This window comes from Hyposmocoma kahamanoa, unplaced genomic scaffold (assembly GCF_003589595.1).
Source record: "Hyposmocoma kahamanoa isolate Upper Pololo Valley unplaced genomic scaffold, ASM358959v1 202, whole genome shotgun sequence".
NCBI classification, from domain to species: Eukaryota; Metazoa; Arthropoda; class Insecta; order Lepidoptera; family Cosmopterigidae; genus Hyposmocoma; species Hyposmocoma kahamanoa.
The window spans coordinates 15,884,296-15,909,921 of record NW_020653726.1 but is presented as its reverse complement, the minus strand read 5'-3'; the positions used below and the strand labels follow the sequence as shown (position 1 = coordinate 15,909,921).

At 35.5% G+C, this 25,626-nt stretch overlaps 1 protein-coding gene across 2 annotated transcripts in view; it reads right to left on the bottom strand.

Annotated features, from left to right (window-relative positions):
• Positions 1–25,626, bottom strand: part of LOC113227214 (protein bark beetle) — a 66,514-nt gene that overhangs the window by 23,248 nt on the left and 17,640 nt on the right. For both annotated transcript variants that reach the window (XM_026460107.1, XM_026460108.1), the window contains exon 2: positions 1,909–2,072. In XM_026460107.1, coding sequence (XP_026315892.1) covers positions 1,909–2,072 — 164 coding nt within the window. The remainder of the gene's footprint in view (positions 1–1,908; positions 2,073–25,626) is intronic.

The following is a 25,626-nucleotide window of genomic DNA, read 5'->3' as shown; positions in this document are numbered from 1 at the left end:
GAAGCATAACTTGATGCAGCATTTTACTTATTGAAAAATTAAAATTATTGGAAGTTTATGCAATTTAGCGTCAAAGTTTAATAAAAAAAAATAATAATAAGAAGTCGCTAACTCAAAGCAAATTATCGGAATATATTAGATTGTTACAAGGAAATATAATAAATATATATAATTAAACTATTAACATATGAAAGACAGCAAAATCAGCATGTTACTTTGTTAGTTTTACAATATTACTCTATATGAAACTAATGTACATAATTATTTTATACATGGATGCTATTTTCATGCATAAAAATTGTAATATTTAAAGTAATATTGTAGAAAAAAATATTATAATTTTATGGTTAACCACTTTTGCACTGATAGCCTCAATTAACATAAGAGGAGTTTTAAGTTTGTGCCCATATCCCCTTTATATCGGGCATACTATTTGATCCATGAGGATTTCCTCCTTCCTACGCAAAAAAATCAGTATACTTAATTCCAATATTTATTGAATCATATCACGTATTTGTAGTACCATGGTTTACTTATTTTTTTGTGAAAATACTCCACTGATTTATTAGGTAGGTATTATTGTTAATACAAAGATCGTACGTAAAGAAAAAATGCTTAAAATAAAATGTTTATTGCTCCATTAGATACAGAAAAATATAAACCCACATCCTCTCCAATTGGAGATTAGATATAGGAAAATATAACCCATACGTATTTAATGGAGCAATAAACATGTTTGACGTAATTCCACTTATGCTATTCTTCCGTGAGGGGTGCGATTTGTTGGCGGAATTTAACAAGAACGAAGGCCAGCGACATCTATTGATGATGGACATTAAAATTGAACCGGTCCAAAATTAATTTATTTTTGTTTTATTATTTATTGCACAGGAAAAAGCACAGAGTGTTCTTTTAAGGGATTCTGTCTGAACCCTTAGCAAAATACACGAAAATGTTGTGTGACATACTTTAACAATTATAACAAGAAAATTGTCATTTATGCTGTAAATTGTGAAATAGAAACTAGAAACAAAATACTGCCGAAACTCAAATTGTAGACCTGAAAAAACACGATTTGAAAGTTAAAAAAATATATTAATTAAACCAATAAATTTATATTCTGAATAACTAAATATTATGTAAAAGTAAATAATAATAATCTCATTATTCGCAATAAGATCTATCGGTATTTTTCTTGAACTTTCAATACGTGTTTTTTGAATTACGTTATTTATTTGGTTTCAAGCTATGTGCGTTATAATTAAAATAAGGTTATAAGGTATACGACTGGCATGTTCTCTAGAATAAAAGTCCTACCTTTAAATAAAGACTAAAAATAAAACAGACCTACAGACCGAGTCAGCAGATCTTACAATAATATTTTATACAATCATTGTATAATGAGGATTTTAAGACCTAACTATGTAATGATTGCATACAATGCTTTTTCTATATATATATAAATAAAATAATGAAAAAGAACCAACATTTACTGTATATCTTGCAATCCATGACAACAAGCGCAATTTATTAAATAAATTTTAACCCATTTATTAGGGTAGGCAAAGGTTCTATCATACAGTCTCTAGCCAAACAAACGCTACAAAATTTGAAACTAAAAAGAGCGCCTATAGGATATGATTTACGAAATTATAATTGACAGATAAGTACACGAGTAGAAAAATTTCTATAAATGTTTGATACCGATGTTTTGTATTGGGTTTACAACGGCTATCTTCACCGTCAGCAATATTTATGTCTGGCCACATGACCCATAACAATAACCTTAAAGACTAATATACACATGCAATATAATATAATAGTGTAGTAAACTAAATAACCAATTTACACGAATTGCACTAGTCGGCCGCTGCACTATGTTCATATACTTAATAATAGTAAACTTACTTTCTAGAATTAGTGCAGACAGATCTCCACTGTCCCCGGTGAAGTAATTGGACCCGTCCAGCCAAGATCGAAGGTCCATCTACGAGACGAATATCAGGGATCGGTTTCGCAGACTGCACTGGCTCTTCTGTACTTGTGAATGTGATCTTATTGTGATGGTCTCCCTGAAAATATAAAAATATTTATTTGATGAATTGTGAATTATTTATGGTATGAAAATATGATTTCTTGTCATTCAGTGACAATCTTTATTCTCAGGTATGCAAATTATATTTGGAACCGTCATATTGATTAAATAAACTGTAATGGTCATTCGTAAAGCAGATTCCCCTGAGAAGAATGAGCAAGAAACTCTAAAAGTTTCTCTTTGTAAATTTTATTTGTAAGTCAATGTTGTAAATATACTTTTGAATACATTTATTTTATTTCGTTTCAAACGTCTTAGATCTAGAAGCTAAACGGGTCACTATCTCGGATTTTTGTCATCCAAGTACGCAGAAGCTGTATATTAATTTTTAGTACAAAGTTTTTGTTTCGCTATGATTTTAAATCGCGATCCAAAAGCAACGATGTCCTACCAAACTATGACTTCTTTCTAAAAAAGGAGGTTCTCAATTCGAAAGTATTTTTTTGATATATTACGCAATTACTGTGACATTTGAAAACCGATTTCTATGATTCTTTTTTTTGTTGGAAAGGGGGTACCTCACTACATTGCTCACATTTTCTATAATTAATTTTTCTGATGTATTTGTGGTGCAATAAAGAATACATATACTTCAGTAGGGATTGAATCCGGTTTATTGGAGTTCACTCACTTTCCTTTAACCGGTAAATGTATGTAGGTAATTGAACAAACTTTTGACGTCGCATTTTTTAATAATAAAGTTATATCATTGTTCGTCTGAATTCTTTGTGTGGTTGTCCTTATTCAGAATTCCATAAAATATTAACTGACAATTAGTTCTTTGTCCACTTTTGTTGCTTAATACGTCAGGCCAGGAGCACCCAGCGTATCTCATTTATACAAAAATATAACAATATGGTTTCACCACGTTTTATATTAAAACTAGGCCGAGAACAATGATTTGCTTAGTATTAGTACAAAGACAAGTTACCTAACACAACGGGACAATTAAAAACATTCATACTTTCCTTCTAAGAGAGGTTCAATTTAACTTGCTACAAAAATCTTACTTATCAATATTAAGTTTATTAAATATTACGTTTTTTTGTGAAACTTTACTAGGAAATGAAACTATTAAATCGCGTATATTTATTTTTTCAAACAAACCAACGTTTCGATTAAGGGCTTAACAAGTTCCATGGTCACGGTTGACTGAAGTGGTACAGTCATCAATCAGTTACGTCTAATATTAATGCGAACCACCCTATTTTTTCATTATAGTTACAAAAGTTATTAATTAAATACATTATTTTTAATTTTACAAAGAAACATTCCAATTTACGTTACATTATGGTTTACTGTGGTTATGTGTTACTCCACTAGTTTGTTATAATTATTAATACAAAGAACTAACACTAAGAAAAGTTCCTTCGATCCGGTTGGACTTGATTCAGCGCCTTCAGCATATCGTGTCTGACGCTACAATAAAATACAATAAACTTAATATTACAAATTTTAAAGCGACATCTCTTGTCAGCCGCTGGTAGCTATAAAGAAAAACTTTTATAGTTTTTTCACAAATGGCGCTACGGCTCGTAAGGTCTGCTGGTTCGTTCCGTAGCTCATTTGGTAGAGCATCAAGCACGGTATGCTGAAAGCGCTGGTTTGAAGTCCGCCGGAACGAAGAAATTTTTCATAGTGTTCAGTCTTTGTCTTAACAATACAGCTCCTTGTTAAAGAGTTCATCCTGGGAAGTACTGCCACCTTACATATTTCTGCCGCCAAGCAGTAATGTTGACATTATTGCGTTTCGGTTTTGAAGGGTAAGGGTGCTGCTGGTGAAATTACAGGCACATGGGACTTTTCAACTATGTTTCAGGGTAATGGTTGCAGTGGCGGGCACCTCAGATCTTTGTGATTTAAAGCTCTGAATGGCACTGCAACTGTTATGGACAGGCGTGTCGTTTACATTCAGACGCACGACTTGACCGCCCCATCACTCTTCAATGTTACTAATAAAATAAAAAAAAATTAGACAATGTTTCTTCAAAATTTCCAACATATTTGTGAAAAATAGGTGCGCCGGTCTGAGGTTTCACTTACGACGTAGCTCTATTACCTGCTAGACGTTCAACAGGCAGTACATAGGGCTTTATTGTAACTGCAAATAATTATCCACGTGCATTCTACACAATGGAATTGTTTTCGCAATACTTGTAACCTGAAAGCGGTCAAGCGAAACTGGGCGAGCGTAGTCAGAATCAGAATGAACGGACGTGCGAAACCGGAGAATTTTGGCAATAATATCTTTTGTTTGGACAGTGAAAACATGCCGATTGTGCACAAAATAAGGCCATTGCAAAAATTCCCAAAATTCTAAATGCAGCACGAAATGTTACAGTAATCTCTAGCAAGCAAATTATGAAATGGACAGACGTCTTTGCACTTTGGTGCACTTGAATTGGTTTATGTTAGAAGAACAGTGAGTCAACAAAGCCAGGCTAAAAATCAGCAACGCGTGGCACATAGCCACAAGAATTAAACTGATCCTTTCGTTCCTTTTGTTGTTTTTTATTATATCAAGTTATCCTCCCACTGTTGTTGTTCTCATGACATTGTTAGGTATGATTATGTTCTGTTTTGTATTATTGTGTGAGGTAAATAAATGGTCTGGTCTTTTGGCTGAACTAATGACGATAATGATGTAGGAAATTAAATATGTAGTAAATTTCGTATGTTGAGGCGGTACCTCGTAAAGGGAATGGATGATAATAAAAATGGAAGTAAATTAATTTACTTCCATTTTTATAGCCCATGCTGCAACGCCTGAATCTATCAATTACTGAATGGATGATGTTATTCAAAATAGTTAGATTTTAAAACTTTCTTGGTTATTCACCAAATGATTGTCGCTAATTCGTACCATTGGTACATTAAAGCCATATGCGATCATACGTCACAAGTGCTTTTACCACATGACAGTCATAAAAATAACACGAACTGCACGAAACAAATTATGTAAGTACACGAGAATTTTTATAACTCTCCCATTTAAGCATCAAAAGGTTATCGATTAATTTCGTTTCAAGATTTTGTAAACCTCTTTCCTGTAAAATTGTTATTTTGCAGATGTGACTTTGTTACTCCAAAGGTGTGAATTGCCGGTTTCTTTATTTTTTATATAATACCAAGTGACGGGATGAACAAATCGTGCGCCTGGTGGTAAGCCACACGCCTATTCATAATAATTGCAGTGCCCAGTCACCCTGAGACTTGAATTGACAAGTCCCATGTGCCTGTAATTTCACCCGCCCGAAAGCAATACTAGTAATATTCTAACACTCTATTTGTAACATTAAAATTGTAGATTCTTTTTTAAACTTCTCCAATCCAAATGTAACGTGATAGAAGGACAATGAAAATGGGTTCGAAATTTTATTCAACATGTCTTGTGAACTTGTCGAAGACGAATTGAGTGCAACGAACGAACGTAACAAATGCGTAGGCGTTCTTACCGATACCAACGCACCGATACTAAACGGTAATACCTTTTTAAAACACATAAAAGTAAACATAGAAAGGCTGGAATATATGCTTTATGCGGGTTGTCACAAGGTTTAGAACACTTAATTTACACCTAGTTGACCCACAGGTATGGAACTGGTGAATAGCTTGTTTTTGCGTTTTAAAGGGACAGCACAAACCGGCGGACTGCAAGGCAGAGGACATTAAATTTGTCAATGCATATTTTATGGTATTACAATTGAAATAAGGTATAAAATATAAAATAAAAATACTTTCCTAAATTTAATGTCTACAGCCTTGATGTCGGTCGATTTGCGTTGGCTATTAGAAGATTTACTATATATACATAGGGCGCACATAAGTTTCCGGAACTGGCCACTTACATAAACAATATTTAAAAAATAATTACAACATTTGAAAATGGAACTCTTTGGCTATAGAACACAGTTTGTTTCATCTGAGTGTCACTTGTTTTTAAATTGTGGCGTCATTTTAGAAATTGGTTGTCTACATCACCATGGATTTTCCTCGTGAAAATTTTCGTAGTATGTTTTTCTACGACTTTAAGTGTAATTTAACAGCTTAGCGGAGCTTCGCTCCGCTTCAAACTGCATTTGGCGATGCAGCACCATGCAAGACGACTATTTATAGCTAGTTTGCAGAATTCAAACGCAGTCGTGTGAATCTCAGTGACGAATTTCGTGATGGTCGCCCGTCCACTGCTGTGAACAACAAAAACATCGATACTGTGCGCCGTTTGATCAAAACAGACAGGCATGTGACATACCATGAAATTCGGGCATCTTTAGGCATAGGCATGAGTTAAATACGATCAATACTACATGAGCCGAAACCAACCAAATTGGCGCGCGTGCAAAGTGCCTCAAAGGGATGATTGCTTATTTTTTTAATAAAACTGGACATGTGGCTACTGTTGCTTTGGAGAATTGTTGTACCGTGACTAGTGATTGGTACACGACCATTTGTTTGCCGGAAGTTATTGACAAACTCCGTAAAAGTAACCGTAAACGCCGTATCATCTTGCACCACGATAATGCCAGTTCTCACACGGCCAGACAGACAAATGAATTTTTGAAGGTGAACAACGTTGACCTTATGTGCCATCCCGCATACAGTCTCGATCTCGGCACCTTGTGACTTTTATTTATTTCCAAAAATTAAGAACCAGTTACGCGGTCATCGATTTTCATCACCTGAAGAGGCTATCGAAGAGTATGAAAATTATGTTTCAGAGATTGTCACGGAGGAGTGGCATAAATGTTTTCAAAATTGGTTCATTCTGGTATAGTAACGGAGAATATTTTGAGAAACAATAAATTCATTTCTGACCATTTATAGTATTTTTTTCTTATTCATTCCGGAAACTTATAATGCGCCTCACGTAGTAAATAATTACAACTTTTTTATATAAAATAAACCGACCTCCAAAGTCTGACCGAAAAAATACGTTTTCGCTGTGTTTTATTTTCATTGGAATTGCATATATATGTATGTGCCAAGTTTTATTGAAAACGGAAGGTCAACGAAAAAAGGAAACAGTGAAATTAAATACACGGGTTCAGTTTGATTTGCCACACTTAGAGGTGGAATATTTTCTACAAATTTAAATGGGACCGCTACTGATTCCTCAGTAGCAAATTAATATGTTTCTTTATTAAGATGTTTCTTTTTTTTTGTAAAGGGGACCCCCTTTACAAAAAAAAAGAAACACAACAAACAAACAACAACAAACAAACACAAAACAACAAAACAACAACAACAAAATAAAAGAAACATTTATATTGGTTCTCAAATGTCGAAGTAATAAAATTGGACGTGAATTAATTTGCGACGCGGAGTAACAAATTACTTTACTTCCATTTTTACTAACATAGACTTCCGCAAAGTAACACCTGAATCTATCAACTACCACTATAATACAGACGAACCTCCTCCTTTTTTGAAAGTCGGTCGAATAGACCGAATCACCTCCAAATAATGTGGTAGTTTTTTTCGGATTCATCTATGTAAAAAAATAATACCTGTCTATTGTTTCAATGCTTAACTGTTCTGTTATCTACAACGTGTGATGATTAAAATCTTTGCAAGATAATAAAACTACGAAAATTGTGTTATCTTCAAACCTTTCATTGGAAACATTTCAGATAACATACGTAAGATCGACTGTGTGTGCTCGTTATTAAAAAGGCCTATATAAACGTGTTTTCAGATTTTTTATACATTTATTATTTCGTTTCGGAAACCATAAAATCGAACAACAGTCGATCTTGACTGTGGATATCCGCAGTCAAGAACAACAAACGAAATGTACAATGTCCCGAGAATAAGTAGCATCTTGCACATAGGTCTTTGTTCTACGGATGAGTCGAGATATGTATTGCACATTTGGTAAAAAATCTACGTTTTTTTCTATACATGTTTACAAAACTTACAACTTAAACATATATGAAGACAGTGTATATAAGTAGAAGTAAGATAGAGTCAGTATTACAACCATTAAGAAGCAGTGGTAGTTAGGTAGTGGGTTCGAATCCGGCTTCGCACCTCTAAGTTTCTCGGAATTTATGTGCGAAATTTAACTTGAAATTTACTTTGAGTTTTCCGGTGAAGAACATCGTGATGAAACTTGTGAAAAAAAATAAGTGCTAAAGTCTACAATGAGTTCATGTCTGATATACTTATAGTTCAGAATAAGGGGTTTTGTATTAACCTGGACCTTTTAAAGAGCCCGAAACGTAGATTTGTTTGAAAAAAAAAACAAATGTACGCGATATTGAATTTCTAGGTTTTCGCGATTGTTACACATTGGGAATGAAACTTTTTTAGAATCAAAATCCAGCCAGCCGTGACCATAGCACCCGTAAAGGGCTCGAAATGTTCATTTAGATAATAATAATTAATAAAAAGTGCCAAACAGCCACACCCATTGCCTGATCTCAAGGTAGGGAAATCCCTGTACCATGAGTTCTAGAGCAAGGGAATTCACTCTGGGTTACTTGCCAAATATGAAAAAATAGTTTCATTTCCAATAGATACAAGATCTCGTATACAAGATATACAAGATACGTATATACGTATTATATACGAAACTGCCTCGATATCCCAAATATTTATAGGTAACGGTTGCCATTAGGTGCACCAGATGGTACAATACGATGACTGTTACTCGGTTTCAATAAAAATATAAGTAAAACTTACTGAACTTGATACGAGTAATAATATAACTGGTCACGAGACAAGCAAATCGCAAAAGGAAACTTGACCAGACTTCAAGATCAAGCACCCAGCAGTTGAGTCACGATCCTCTAAAACCGGCCCACGCGACACATGATTAAATACAGAGGTCACAAATCAACGAAAGCATAGATATGTAAATGGGCATGTATTAGCTCATGATGACGTCATGTTATACCGGCCGGCGTCCGGCCACCGGTATGAAAGTAGCCCACGCTGTTGTTAGGTATCCAATAGACTCGTGAAAGATATCGTCGTGCAAATCCGTGTATGTAGTATTGGTAAAAAGCGCGTATCTGCGTTAAACCAAATTTCACAGGAGAGGGATTTAACGTTATTGCTTTGTTATATCAAAGGCTACGACTCTCATTTTTGCACAGTAAGCATTAATTTATGTTGTCTACAGACTGATAACAATAGATTCCCGTAAATCACGCAAAATTTGGTTGCCACGACATTTACGCAGATTTGCTTTGGCCACTAAATTATCGAAATGGAAACTCATAATCAAATGCTAGTTATGCGTAATAAAACCAACATCGACGACATTGTAATTTGAACTCGTCAGTTCTTTCTTCAGTATCATTTTTTTTTATTGTTAAATGTAGTACATGTTTATTGCATTCAGATGAAAACCAACAAGTTTTGGTCGTGTCCTGAGAAAATTGAACAACATAAGATACACTGCGGAATGGTTTTCACTAGTAGGATTTTTTAACTTGTATTTGTAGCTGTTATTAATATTCAGTCCAGTACCAAGACCCCGATTCAGAATTCTTCGATATTTTAACCGAATCGTTCGATTGGATATCGTTCTCGAATCGAAGGGCGCTTTTTGAGTTATTCAGAACATTTGGAGTTAGACGTTCGATTCGGATTCGGATACAATATCGTTATTTAATGACGTTTACGGAGTTAGTCGGTGAAATAGATTATAAGAAAAATGAAAATCTTTGTAAATACATTTTTAAGACTTTAAAGGCCTAAAATATAGGAATGCTTTAGTATTGCTTAAAATAAATTAATAAAATTGAACAAAATCTAAACTTTATTTATTTTCATATTACATTCTTGCTTTGTAAACAATAGGACGTTCAGTAACTTTCATTCGATAACTGTGTTCTGAATAACGTTTGTAGCCTTTGCCGATCGAGAATTTCGAGCAATCGTACGCCTGTGACGTCATTTCGGTTCGCTTTCGAATATGACAGTTTGACGTTTGATTCGGGCGTTGTGAACAAAAATGAAAAGAAATCGGTCGACAACTGAGTTATCGTAAGGTTCTGAATCGACCCGCAGGTGGTGGAAACAACGATCATCGTTTTAACTTCGTTTCGGACGGATGCTACCACGAAACGCTTCTGAAACGATGTTGATGAGATAGACTGTCTTCTAATTTATTTTGAAACCACTGATGATTGTAATTCCTTTCCAGACTCCACTGAGATTATATTGCAACTATGATAATATTCGTTAGTTTGCTAAAATCTAGCTATCTCCTTTACGATTAAGGCTGCACAACTATGGAACAAACTCCCGTCTGAAATCAGGCATTCAAAGTCGCTTCCTATTTTCAAAACTGGATTGTGTAAATATCTTCTGACACTGACCTAGTCTGCAACGTGTATAATATTCATTAGTATCAGTTTATTTAGGTATATTTTATATATGTACTACTATTGTATACTATATCGTTTTTTATTATATGATAAAATATGATGTTAATTTTTGTTTGTCTATACAATTCAAATTTTGCTATTGGCACACTACCTATCCCGTTCTGATTAGCTTTCCTATATGTCAAAGGTTAACAGGAGGAGATCGCTTTTAGCGATAAGGCCGCCTTTGCCCACATTAGTGTTAAGCTATCTATGCACTGTTATTCTTCCTGTGTGTGAGCAATAAAGTGTCCATCTATCTAGTTGCAATTGCAGAAGAGTATCAATAGAATATAAAACGAAATGCATCGCAGGTGCAACCCATTTGACCATATACGTACGCGTACTGCCATAGTTATTAAAAGGCATTCGACCAACAAGCAGCAACTGCGCACGCGTCGATGCGCCCTTGCACTTCTCTATGGCTTCCTGTCCTTTCATACAACCCCATAAACGATCCAAACATTCGTCACGAGTGACTGCGTCGCAACTATTACGGTCTATGGAATGTCGTCAGTTTTTGTTGGAATTATATTGACAGGGTTTGTAATAAGTAGCATTACATCATTGCCTATGTGAACAACATGGTTCTATTGGGACGGTGCATAATAGGGTACCAGTGTTTACTTACATGTGTTACAAGTAATTGAATTTTCATAGTGAATGTATGACTCAGCACGTAATTAGCCATATTAAAACCTACCTCAACATCTATAGTCAAACTCTTATAAAACCAATGAAGATATCACTTTTTTTAGCCACTAGAAAGTAAAATTTAAGAAGTACAGTGATACAGAATTCAAGTATGAATCACTCAAATTCCATGCATGTATCACGTATTAAGGAGGTCCATACAACGCATCTAAATTTACACTTCAGATTAAAATTCTACTTAGTGTCACTGATGTTAAGACAGTCCAAAATTCAGCATGCTGTTAACCAGAAGTCGAACGCTAGCCCGTAACTTGTTTACGCGCGGTCGACCATCAACGGCGACCCCGTACAAAAACATTCGTAAAAAATTTTAAAAAGAAACGCTCGCTGTGGTCGAAGGGACTTCGCAAGGGCGTGTTCGAAAGTTGTGTGCGATTGTGACTCATGTGAAAAGAGTTGTAAGATTTTAGTACACAATTCATTAAAAAAAAACGACAAACTAAGTTACCTTTTCTTTTTCATTGCGTTACATTATATATTTGAATTAAAACTTAATTAATGTCATATAGTTTAAATTTATTTATGAGTACATTGTTTACAAAAGGTTTGAAAAAGTACTACTACTAGGTACTCTAACCATTTTCTTTGAGTGGTTTTGGCACATCATTTTGGTAAAAAAAAAATGTTTTTTTTTTTACGGAACGCAGTAGGTATCACACATGACTGCTTAGCGGCAAAAATAATTGTGGTGGCATTACTTCCCTGGACGAACTCTTTCACAAAGATCTCTACAACTACTGAAATGCTGTCTTCTTTAATATTAGTGTATACTGCAAGAGTAACTTGTTAGCGACTTACGAACATTCTTTAGCTCAAGGCATCACCACACTTACCGACACGAAATGGCATAAAGTCGGCCATAACATTTCAAGCTTTACTTCTATGTAATAGGAACGAAAGAGAAGTTACAGCTCGGACAGCTGGCGCCGCGCCGAAATGCAACGACTTTTCGCTCTTATTGCATGGACATAAAACGTTTTCGGACCGAGTCAAGCCGATTCCACATTAATAAGTTACTCCCTTAATGAAATGTCAGTTGCATATTTTCATTTCATCTATTATGTAATGAAAATATGCAACAGACTGTTCAACTGTTTTAAAATTGTAGTTACGCATGACTTTGTATTGAACACTATTAAAAATGTTTAATTTTTCGTTACGTACGTGTATGTTTCGACTCATCTGTAGAACAAATATCTATGTGCAAGATTAGACATAGATCTTTGTACTATGGTACATTTCGTTTGTGGATGTCAGATCGACCGTTGTTCGATTTTATATTTCCAAAAGGAAATAAGATATATAAATTCTCAAAAAACCTTTACATATGCCTTAATTTCAATAACGAAATTGTTCTCGTAACGTACTTATTCTCTTTTCGCTATATAATCACATCGGACTCTGTTCTTCGGATGAGTCGGTTTTGCAAGAATCTATACGAATGTAGTATCCAAGTATGAGATTAAAAAAGGAACATTCGTTTTATTCATTCATTCATTCATTCACAGCCACGGACATTGATGAAAGACTCGCTATCATAACATTTAAATGAAAATATTTTTAAATCTGTCTTTGTGTCGATGGATTTCTTTTCACAAACTTTTTTTAAGGAAACTACGGAATATATACGGAATAGGGCGTAATATAATTCAATTCGAAATATCTCGTGTCTTTGTGAAATATTATAGCCCCTGATTTGTAGAGGGCCCAGTAAGAGAAATTATTGATTTAGGCGTGACGACGATGCGCGATGATCGCGTGTCCATAAATATATACAGCATTCTATGGAGTGTCAGTCTGTTTCTAAATCTTTGCTATTCTGTGGAAATGTTATGCTACACACTAAGGTACAAAACCTTTCATAATAGCACTTGGACAACCCTTACAGTTTTGAACACAGGTTTGGGAAGCACTCCCAGCGCTCAACGCGAGTCTATCTCGAAAATGTCTTAAATTTAAAAGGCAATACAAATACAATAACATCATTATTATTATTATTATTCTTATTACTATTCACAAACACGTTTTCAATTTAGCTATCGCGGACAGCTAGACAGAGATAGACGAGGAAACAGCCGCGCATATTCTACTACATATTCCGGCGTGGCCGACTACAGGGTGAAAAACCTTGGAATGCTGAGATCGCTCTCCGAAGTTTTCAGCATATCCAGACACTTTTGGATGGATAAGATATATTGTGATTGATATTTATTTATTCTATAAAATTACACAGCATTACAGCAAGTATCAAACCAAGGTACTGTGAAATTCAAAAATAGACAATTTGTATTATTAATTCACAGAAGACCGGCTCATCCATCCTCTCACAAAACTTCAAACATTCATCACACACAGTCACCCATCCACTTGCAAAAACATTAGTCTGGCGCAGATACGAGAAGGGCATTAAGACACTGCAGAGCTCTAACAAGCGGTGATTTACTACGAGACACAGTGTGCAATATATTTAGTAGCAGAAGAGCTCCTTGTGAAAGAGTTCGTCCAGGATAGTACTGCCACCTTACCTATTTCTGCTGCCAAGCAGTAATGTCCGCTTTACTGTGTTCCAATTTTGAAGGGTGAGGGTGCTGGAGAAATTACAAGAACATGGGACTTGTCAACTTATGACCCAGGGTGACGGGCGCAGTGGCAGTGCCCCTCAGATCTTTGCAATTTAAAGCTCTGAGTGTAGCTTACCATCAGGCGCACGACTTGTTCGTCCCGACTCTTGATGTTATATAAAAAAAAATATATCAGATATAAACAATTTAATATATAATAAGTTTAGAAGCAGTAGAGCTCCTTGTGAAAGAGGTCGTCCAGGAAAATACTGCCACCTTGAAGGGTTTTGGTGAACAGGCATCTTCTTATATGTGATAAGTGGTACTCCTGTGGACAGTATCGCACGACTTGTTCATCCTGTCACTTGGTACCATAAAAAACCCCCACCACACCCAAAATGGCGCCTAATCGTTGAGTCGCAAGTTGCAAATACCAGCCCGTTACACCATAGTATGCATTACCATAAGCATAGAAATGTTTTTTTCGTACCCATGTTAATGTCCTGTCGCGTAGCCTTAAAGATTTTGGTGATTTTTTGTTAAATGTTTATAAATTTTCATAATTTTTCTAATTTTTTTTTAAATAGTAGATTAAAAGTCTTCTGCGCGTTAGAGAGCGCGTGTTTCTAGTACGCTACAGTACCAAATTCGTTAAGAACACCATATTTATCTAGAACGCGTAACGTGATATGCAACTGGTTTAAAATAAGAAATAAAATTGGATCAGTTCGACAGAATAACGCGCTAAAAAATTTATGTAATGTAACAAAAGAGGTCACGTACATACTGCCTACATTTTTTACGGCAAATTCCATCAGCTATGGACATTATGTTGAGACTTCCTGTTTAACGACTACGCATGTGATTCTCCCTGTACGTCTCTGGAATCTTAATCGCCGTGGACGATGCAGTGACAAGAAGGCTTTGTACGTTTAGACCTGAAGGTGTTGTGTCACATAAGAATCTTTATATTTAAAACGTTAAGGTTGAAAGTCAAGTTGTTTTTACCAATTCTTTATTTCAAACAGAATTGTAGAACAAAGGATGCTTTCAGTTATTTAAAAAATCCAGTTTGCTGTCGTGGGACCAGATAAAGCAATGAATCATATATCAAAAACCTCAATAATTGTGACAAAGTTAACAGTTTATGTTGTCTAATAGAGATTGGTATTTTATGGGAATATAACGTAACCGATACTGTGCCAGAACATTGTTTCTTGATTAAACTCATTCTGTGAGAGAATAACAAAACTCAAGTAGTACTACGGTAGCTCAGGGTGCGTACAGATCTGGCGACTGCGCTGCACACACGCTGCCGCTGCACGCATGCAATTAAGAGCGGTTACACACTTTTACACATATGCGCGACTTTAAGCGGCAATACAAACGCGATGCAAGCGCGCGACTGCATCGATGCAAATGCGCGACTGCATCGATGCAATCGCCTATAAATCCCAAGTGTAGCGACGCAATCGCACGCTTGTATCGATACAATTGCGCGTTTGTAACCACTCTAAGAGCGCCTCTGTAAAGCCGGGTACCTACTCATTAACGGGCTGTAACTGTAACGTGCAGATAAAGTAATGGGGTTCTAGTGTGTACGCTTGAAACAGTCTTCAAGTACCTACATGACTTAGTGCGAACCGCGCGCGTACCGCTCGCGACAAGCTCGCGAACCACGTACACATTATGATTTTTGGTTACATAACATGAAACTGTTACTGTTCGCTTGCGAGTACCCGGCTTAATGACATCTCATAATGTGCGCGAACGGCACGCGAACAATTCGCACTATGTAATGCACGTGTGCAGCTCGCGAGCCTTTCGTCAACAGGCGCATTCGCCAGATTTGTACGCATCTTTAACCAACAGTTACTCTCCAGTAAGCCACGGAATTTCAGTAATTAATTACTTGAACCGATTGTACTTGATACGCCTGTAACCTAAAAAGAGCGAGGAGAAATTCGGTTGCCGTCTGGTTGGGCAAACGGGTCGTGCTTCCGTTGAATTTCTTGATTGTAAGTCATACCGCGCTATTCATCGAAAACAAGGCTGTTTTCACGGATTACATTGTTTGCCATGCTCTGTGCAGTGATTAAGCAAAGGCGTTTGACGCCTGATAACTTCATAATTTTACTTCATATTTCATTTCTTCAGTGTAGAATATTACATAGTCTTATGGAGTTCTTAGGTTTTCGCTAACATTACATATAGGAACAATTTTTTCGGATCTAAATCGCGTGTATTTGTTTTTAAACAAGCCCATGTTTCAGGCCCTTTACAGGTCCCATGGTCACAGCTGACTGAGACGGTAAAATCATCATCAACCAGTTATCTCTCTCTTTTCAGAAGACTCCGGAGTATATTACAATAAATTACACGCACAAAATTGCAGATTTAAAACAATATGTCCTTCTTTCGAAGGTTTTTCTTTATTTCACTTTAGCACTCCAATAATTATTGCAATGTCAGTTTAACTATTAAGTTATCATAAACAACAGTTTATGATAACTTTACGACATGGTATTTATTATAAGGTCGATGTACCTCGATATGTATGTATATTTGAGATGCAAATCACTTTATAGGATGTCAAATAGTTAAATTTCTGTTGACTTGTACCACCTAAGAATTACCATTGTACGTATTACTTGTGCAGCGTGACAGAAAATTTCACGTAATTCGCTGTACCGAAATATTCAAAAATGTGATGTGCGATAGTTGTCATTAGTTGAGTGAGTTTTCTCAGTAATTATATGAGGTAAAGTACCTATTTAGCAAAATGATGTTACAGAACATTAATACTGCATCAGACCACGGCGTAACAGGTAAATTTGTAGCAGGCAAAGGTCGTTTTTGTGAGGTCAATGGTTCATATCTCAGTGGCAGTGTTGTAGTACTAAGTACCAAGGAAATGTACTACATTTGTGAATATTTAGGCAATATCTGTCGCTGACAATGTTGTCAATTATAGCCTGAGGTCAAAATACGTTAGGTAAGACAAATTTAATTGGATTTTGTATATGTATCTGTAGATTTGGGAATACCTTTTTTTTGCCAGTTGTCAAAATCGTTAAAGGGACCCATATACGGGACGATTTGTAGTCACGATCCGTCGTTTCAAGCTGAACGAGACGACGAATCGGAAGTGCATGTTTATGTTTGTCTTCAAGATCCGTGATTTCAGACTGATCGAAACGACGAATCGATAGTGTATGTTTATGTCGTTAATGATTCATTTGAACGCCAAGGGAGTAGCGACGGACCAATAGACAGACTCGAATTCTTTAGGCTCCTTCAAGAAGAAGATTACTTCTCTAGAGTTCGTTCTACAGGTACTTAATTTAATGTATATCAACACCGAAATAGTTACATTTCGTGACTTTTACTTGTACTTTATTTTCTCCATATAATCTTCAAGTAACATGTTTATTACATATTTTATTTGTTACGTGAAAACGAACAAGTCGTGCGCCTGTCCATAACAGTTGTAGTGCCACTCAAGAGCTTTAAATTGCAAAGATCTAAGGGGCACTGCCACCGCGCCCGTCACCCAGAGACCTAAGTTGACAAGTCCCATGTGCTTGTAATTTCTCTAGCACCCTTATCCTTCATAACTAGAACGCAGTAATGCTTACATTACTGCTTGGCAGCAGAAATAGGTGAAGTATCTACGCTACTAAAATCATTATATTATATTACTTAAATGATTTCAATCAATCACAGCAAATCCAATCACAGTATAAAACTTAGATTCAAGCATCAATTAAACTTAGATACAGAGTCCATCATAATGGCGGCTAATAAAAATGCGGTTTGACCTTAAGCAAGTTCATTGTTCCCGGGTCAGAATTCACATCTAACCTCCGTTGAAAATGATGAAATTATTTCAATGCTACATTGATGCCTATAAAGGCTTCGTAAAACAAAGAGCATGTCACAACTTCCTGGAAACTATATTGTTTAGCCATTCGTATTGCCTTGCTGATTGTTTTTTGCAATTATGCATTTGTTCCAAGTTGTAGTCTACCATACAGTCAACCCAACAAAACGTATCTATATACGACACTTATTAAGATAATGGTAGAGATGTGTATTTAGGCTAGTCTTCGCCAGTTCGTACAGTACCAAAACATTGATGAATCGGATGTTAAATCGATCATTGCACTCTACCATTTTTGTAACACAATAGCATCACTCCTGAAAAAGAACAATTCCTATTTAAACTTCCAATCAAATTCTAACATGATACCAAATCAAGTTAGTGTCTAATAAGCAATGGCAAAAAAAAAATGGTCGGAATAAAATATTCAAAATGATTAAATAGATGTCTATATATAGATACAAGAAGTTACGTAGGGTGGTTAAAACCACCAAATATTAATTAACTACTTGTTTCGAATTTCGGATACCCGGAAATAGTTTTAGTGCATCGTAAGATACTTCTCGCCTGGGAAACCGAAGTTGGATTTTAAAATAATTCTAGTGGTGGCCATGTAAAAAAAACTGTAGATTTTCCGGAAATGTTTTAGTTTATTCTAATTTCTATTATTAATTAATAATAAATTGAACTTAATAAAAATTCATTCAATAAAATAATCTGTAAAACTTAATGTAGCGTAAATTGGAACGTTTTCTTTGTAAAATTAAAAATAAGGTATTTAATTAATAACTATTGTAACTATAGTGAAAAAATAGGGTGGTTTGCATCAATATTAGACATAACTGGTTGAAGACTGTACCACCTCAGTCAACCGTGACCATGGGACCTGTAAAGGGTCCGAAACGTCGGTTTGTTTGAAAAAACAAATATACGCGATTAAAATCGGAAAAATAGCTTCATTTCCTATGTGTCAACAACAACAACAATCGCGAAAATCTAAGAACTCTAATAATATAACCTTAAAGAATATAATATATAATATAATCTAAGAATATAACCTTAAAGTAAACATATTTTTAATGATTATTAATACAAAGATCGTATTAATAATTATAACAAACTAGTGGAGTAATTTCACAAAAAATAATTGAATATCAATTCAATAAAAATGTAATAAATATTTGTAATGAGTTATATTATTATATCTGAAAAAAGTAATTAATTAATATTTGGTGGTTTTAACGTCTGCAAGTCACTCCTTGTATCCATGTTTTTTATTTTTTATTTATTTTATTGTTTTAAGAAAAAAGTATACATAAATAATGTAAAACACCGTTAAAACCTACTTGGGTTTGTGTCGATGCCATTCATTCCTTGCTACGAACAAACCAATACAAAATATTTAAAAAAAATCTTATAAGTAGGTAGACATTGTTTTTCACTTTATTTGGAGGCATACATTTGTACAACAGTGAAGACGGCAAAGTATTTTGTTATTCATGTGTCAATTAATAACTATTATATGTATTTTAGTAGCAGTAGAGCTCCTTGTGAAAGAGTTCGTCCAGGAAAGTAATGCCACCTTAATTACCTATTTCTGCCGCCAAGCAGTAATGTCAGCATTACTGTGTTCCGGTTTTGAAGGGTAAGGGTGCTGGTGAAATTACAGGCTAATGGAATTTGTCAACTTACATATGTCTCAGGGTGCTGGGCGCAGAGGCAGTGCACCTCAGATCTTCGTCCCGTCACTTAACGTTATTAAAAAAAATGTTGACTTGTATCTACTCATTTGGAACACCCCATTCCGACCATTGCCAATAAGTTTTAACAAGACACTCAGATATGTCTATATATATTAAGTAAAAACGATTACCGATATAAATCTAAGTATTCTCATTGTGGTGTGCTCACGAAATCACGATCCTAACCCAACATCGTGCCATTGCAACCCGGGAGGTTGTTAACCTGGCTGCTTATAGAAATTAACACTACAGCTACTTGAAAGCAAAGGGACAATCCGTATCACGACTTACTATACTTTAATGCAAGTGTGTGAACAATTCATTGTCTATTCACTCTCATGTGTGTGCATTGAGTTGCAAACGCTGCTACTTCAGTATTGTTAACATGCTTCAGTCGTTTCTCGGAATGATTTCCGAGTCAACAATGCAAAACCGTTTCTAGTAAAATGCCGTTTGTGCGAATCATTGAGCTTTTACTTTCTTCCTGTTGACAACCCAATCAATTGAAAGAAGGCCTAGCGAGACTTGAGTTTGCAGAGCATGTAATAGTACATTACAGTAGAGGCCGGTAAGTAAGAGACTGCTGGACGCTTATATTAATACGAGTCTCCGTTGCCGCCGAGACATTTATAGTGCTTCTCTCAAACAATGTGAGGAAGTAATAAAAGACTAAAGATACGAAGATGTGTAATAGAAAAAGTAAAAAAAAAATTAAATATTAAAAGTAATACTTGAGATGTTAGGATAGGACAATTGCTAAAATAAAATGTTACTTACCGCCTTTTTCTTCTTTTTTTAAAGTAAGCGGTACAGGTAGGTATTTTTAATTCTTGCAAAAACGAACACTGGTCTGCGTGACTTTTTATTTTGCCTGGTTTCATAGTTCATCGTTAATCAATTGTTAGTAAATATATTTAAAAGTTTCGAGCAGCGGACGCTAATGGATTTTCATACTTACTTTGCAGGCCTTGGCCAGAAAGAAATTTCAGGAGAAAGAGTTTGTCCATAAATGACAAACTTCCCGGGTTCGTTTTTTGAAAATAAATGCAAATATTTCCGAGCATGTTTGACAAAATTATACAAAAAATTTAACACACGGTTTATTTTATCACTTCATTGTTACAGTAAGTTACTTCAATCTAATCTTACACGAGTAGATTACGATGTGACATTGGCAACGCCTCGTTACAGATTAAAACAGGTAGTTTTCTTGCTGTTGCGATAAATAACATAGATAAAACCAAAAGGAAATGACAAATAGCAAGATCAGCGAGTTCAGCTTTTACTCTGGCATATTTTTTCCATTTAATCGCTGTGTCGTCTGTTTGTCACGCTTTTCACAATTCCAAACAGAGCGCAACGATGGTATCTCCCGCGCCAAAATGTTAGTCTAGGTGTGCGGCATTCAATTTTGATTCATTTCAATGTTGTTGATCACTATAGGTACTCTATTCATATTCATATCTTTATTGCTTGCCATAGAATGGATATGGATCCATTCAGGATAAAAAATAACATTCTAACCATTGACTTACAAATAAATGGACGACGGGTCTAATACACAAACCACTAAAAAAATGTCCCAAGTCAACCTATTTAAACGTAGTGACATGTAAAGGTATAGGAAAAAGCTAAAACGTTGAATTTAAATTGTAATGTCATCGCAGTACTGTCTAATTTTGCTTGCTTCGCTGTCAGTCGAACAAACGAAGACTAAAGCGTGAATGACGCTCTGTATACGATTTTAACGCCCTATAAGTTCGGACACTTTTTAGCGCGGACCCGACGTCCATATAATTGTAAGTCAATGATTCTAACGTTTTAAATTTATTTTAATTTTAATGTAGCATGTCATTAACAGTATGTATTTGACGAATTGTACTTATATGTATTTAACGTTTTATTTTTGTTGTTGTTTGTTTCCATTTTAATGTTAATTTGTCCTGTTAATTATTGACGATACTTGACATTTTAATGGATTTTAAATCTGGACATAATCGTACGTTTTTGAAGCGTTGCTACGTCTGTGGCCTCGAAGGGACGTCTTGTGGTCAAATAACGTGTGAAAATCAGTGAAAGTTTAAACCAAGATACTTGACAATGTATTCTAAGCTGCAATATTGTGACATTGATAATATGAAATAAAAGGTTTATATTCTGCAATAGGCATATGGAAGAACAGCAAAAATAGGCTCCGTTTTCTTAATAGGCTAAATGTAATTTTTAGAAACTGAGTAATGTTTTACCACCCGCAAATCAGAACTTTACACCTATAGATAATTATAATCATGCGAAGACCTCTCATCATTATGTACGTAGTTAGGTGACTAATTGTTCTCTCACTTACTGTTTTAACGGCAACGTTTTAGGAACGTAACCGTCTTATTTTTTTGATGGCTAACAACGTTGTATATCACTTTAATCATATCTGTCTGTAAACAATGATAAAGTATCTGTAAAAACATCGAAATTTTTGCCGGAACTTGTGGATATGATACCGTCATTACTATAGTGATAATTTCGTCATATATACACTGTGTGTGAGTCAATCACTTGTTTACCGTTATCATAAAATTTTACACACATATGTTAGTGTATTCCATATGACCTAATGAATGATTCAATTAACGATGCAGAGTTTTTTCAGATTTTTAAGTTGTTTATCATAACATCGCTTCTGCTTTCCAAAAAGTGCACCTTCTATACTCTGAGATGGAATCAGACAACGATATCTATATATTAGCGTATTAGAATCCAAAAATGTAATCAAACTACTGTCAAAGTGACATCTCACAGGTCACAAACCTTTTTTCAGGTTCGTTTATTAACAGATTATACTCTTCATTTTGTGTCTTGTTATATCTTAATAAAAATAGTTATTTTAAAAAAAGTATAAGTATAATAAAAAAAATTAAATTAAATAAAAATAAAAATCATTTATTTCAGGCAATGTAGTTCATACAAGTTAATAACCTGACACCTTACAACTAATACGAGTATATAATAAATATTTAAAAAATAAACAAAAAGGAACATTGCCTTTTGGTAAAATAGTGGCAGTAGCGCACCATGTGAAAGAGTTCGTCCAGGAAAGTACCGCCATCTTACCTTTTTCTGCCGCCAAGTAGTAATGTGAACATTTCTGCATTCCGGTTTTGTAGGGTAAGGGTGCTGGTGAAACAGGCACATGGGAATTGTCAACTTATGTCTCAGGGTGACGGGCGCAGTAGCAGTGCACGTCAGTTCTGAGAAGCTCTGGGCGGCACACTGCAACTGCTATGGATAGGCTTGTCGCTTAACACCATGCGCACGACTTGTTTGTCCCGTCACTTATATTTAAATATTAAAAGGTATTTATTAAATAGTTAAATATTTAAATATAAAAGGTACTGGTCATCAGTTTTTTTAAGTTTATCTTATTAAATAGGGTGTTTAATAACCTAACCTCCGGTTAAAAAAACCGGCCTCAAAAGTTATTCATCCCCTAGTTTACCACCCTTGGAGGTGGAATATTTTCTTCAAATTCAAATGCGACCACTTCTGAGGTACCCTCTTTCTAAAAAAAAAAGAATCATCCAAATCGGTTCACAAATGGCGGAGTATGGCGTCACATACATACAAAAAAACATCAGACGAATTGAGAAACTCCTTTTTTTGAAGTCGGTTAAAAATATATGATTTCATAATACTTTGTGTGATATGCACACAAAATAAGAATAATATAAGACATCTGTTATTAATTTTTAGACCTTTTCACATTTCCACGACTCTGGCAAATGTTTTTTTTTGTAATGGCATCACCTTTATTTACAGTTTTTGACTATAATCAGAGCATACTTTCTAAGTCGACTGTTATTTTAAAATAATGTAAATCAAAATGCAAATACACCAACATTCACTTCGTCTAAACCTCACCACCTGCTATTATGAAAATGAAATGCCCCTCTATTATGCTAGTCAGAAGTGGCACAATAGCTTTTGTCCTGCATGCTTATCCCCAGGGATGACGTGCGTCATTTAGTATTCTAATACAGAAATAGTCCGTAACGACCTCATAATGTGAGGCCATTAAGGGTTTAAATTTCTTAAAGTCCTTTTTAGAACATCCTGCTTAAATGTAAGGTGAATGAGGATCGCTTTTGAATTTTTTCTGAAGGCTTTGATTACACCACCGGAATAAAAATGCGAGCCGAACGCTTATTACCGGTATTATTAGTAGCGAGATGAAGGACACCTAGGTGAGTCCAGACTACGGAACAGTAACTTCCATTAGAAGGGCGTACTTACGCGATTCGGCCCATAATGTGCCCACAGCGCGAATAGGTAGGTACACGCTGCTATAGGGAATTTTCGACAATCAAGATAAATATAGTGGTTATGTAAAAGTGCTTCGCGATTCCCTTCCCGTGGATTTATTAGCTCAGAATTTCTTCTATATCAAAGTCAAATAATCATTTATTCCACAGGTAACATTTTTACACTAGAAAACGTCGTTTTTTAAGCTACTGCTCGTTCACTACGCTGACCTCGTTGAGAAGAACGAGCAAGAAACTCTAGGGATTGCTCTTTTCAAATAAACGTAAATGCTATGGAATACACTTTGAATCATAATTGTGTGGAATCTAGACTCTTGTTGTATTTCCATACATCATTATCTAACACATACTCTTCAATTTTTTATTAAAATACTTTTAATGTAAGTTTTAAACTTGGGAAATTATAATCTTAATATACTCCCGGGAATTATGTTAATTCGCGCCACCTCGCGTTTTTGTCGTAAAGGGCTAGAATACAAAAATAGTGTTGTCATCGAAGAAAATGTTTTCCTCGGTTTTGCAAGTCTAAAGTTCCAACAAGGACTTATGGAAAAGACGTTTAGTATACTAGTTTCAGAATTGCATAATAGTTTTTAATAAATCAAACATTGTTTAAGCTTAGGACACTTAATACTGAAACGTATGCTGTTCCCCATAAAATAATCGTTTACCTTAGTTAAACAAAATCGTAGTACCATGAGTTTGGATTTAAGCAGCAGTCTTGTAACTATGTCATGCAAGTATTTTGTATCTTAAGTACAACCCATAGCTGGACAAAAGTAGTAGGACACCCTTTGGCTTGATGGAGTGACGATCTGCGATGGCTGCTGGCAGCAGATGGATGCGACGATGACGATAGGTATGATGGTGGTGATGATAGGTATTTCTGCTTAATATATACCCAATAACTTGCACTGTAGATGAGGACGTCACGGTAGGACCAATTTGAGAAATGAACTTTTCTCAAACTTTTTGGATTTGGTCTGGGTACTGGGTAGTGCCCCGGAGTGAATTCCAGTGCTCTAATACTTAGAGTATACGGGAGTAGTTAGAAACCAGGCAGTTAATGTGGTTGTCTGGCACATTATTGTTATCTTGATAATTTACTAATCAGATAATGAATGAATGAAGAACGAAAAGGCAGAATAAGGTTGAGTGTGTAAGTGTTGAGTGAATGTATTTAGTTTGTAAAGCAATACGAGTACTTTTTCTTGCTATATATAATATTCCGATTGCAGGAGGCGGCTGGAGAAACGTGCGCGTCTTGCAACCTCGCCGGGGGCATTTGTGCTAAATCTCGTGCTCCATAGCACCGGGCACCGGCTTTTAAGTCATCGGCGAACAGCGATCATAACGGAACTACAGTCATGTTGATTGCATCGATACAAACGCGCGATTGCAGCGACGTAATCGCCTATAAATCGCAAGTGTAGAGATGCAATCGCGCTTAAAGTCGCGTGTGTGTGTAAGGCCAAATTAGCAATAGCGATTAGCGACTGTATCGCGTTTGCTTCGCTGCTGGAAGTAGCCGTGTGTAACAGCTCTTAGAGTAACATTTTTGGGACTTCGGTATGGGGCTACAGCTATAATACGGAATTACATACATACATTTATTTACCTGTTTAGAAATGTTTTAATAACTATCTTATTACATAAAGAGTTGATGACAATACGCAAAATAATCAAAGTATATAATCAAATGACATCATGTTTACAGCGCTATCTTTGTTTACGTTTTCAATGTATGGTGCATAAAACCGCTGACTGCCGGTACTTGACACAAACATGTAATTGTATGCAGCGGCTGCACGAGTGCGACGTTTGCGCAACATGCAGCTAAAGTTGTCTATCCAGACTGCAACACTCAATCTGCGTTTAGATCAGTTTCATTGCTTTTCGTAATTGATTTCTGTTCAAAAAAAGAACAGAACCATTCC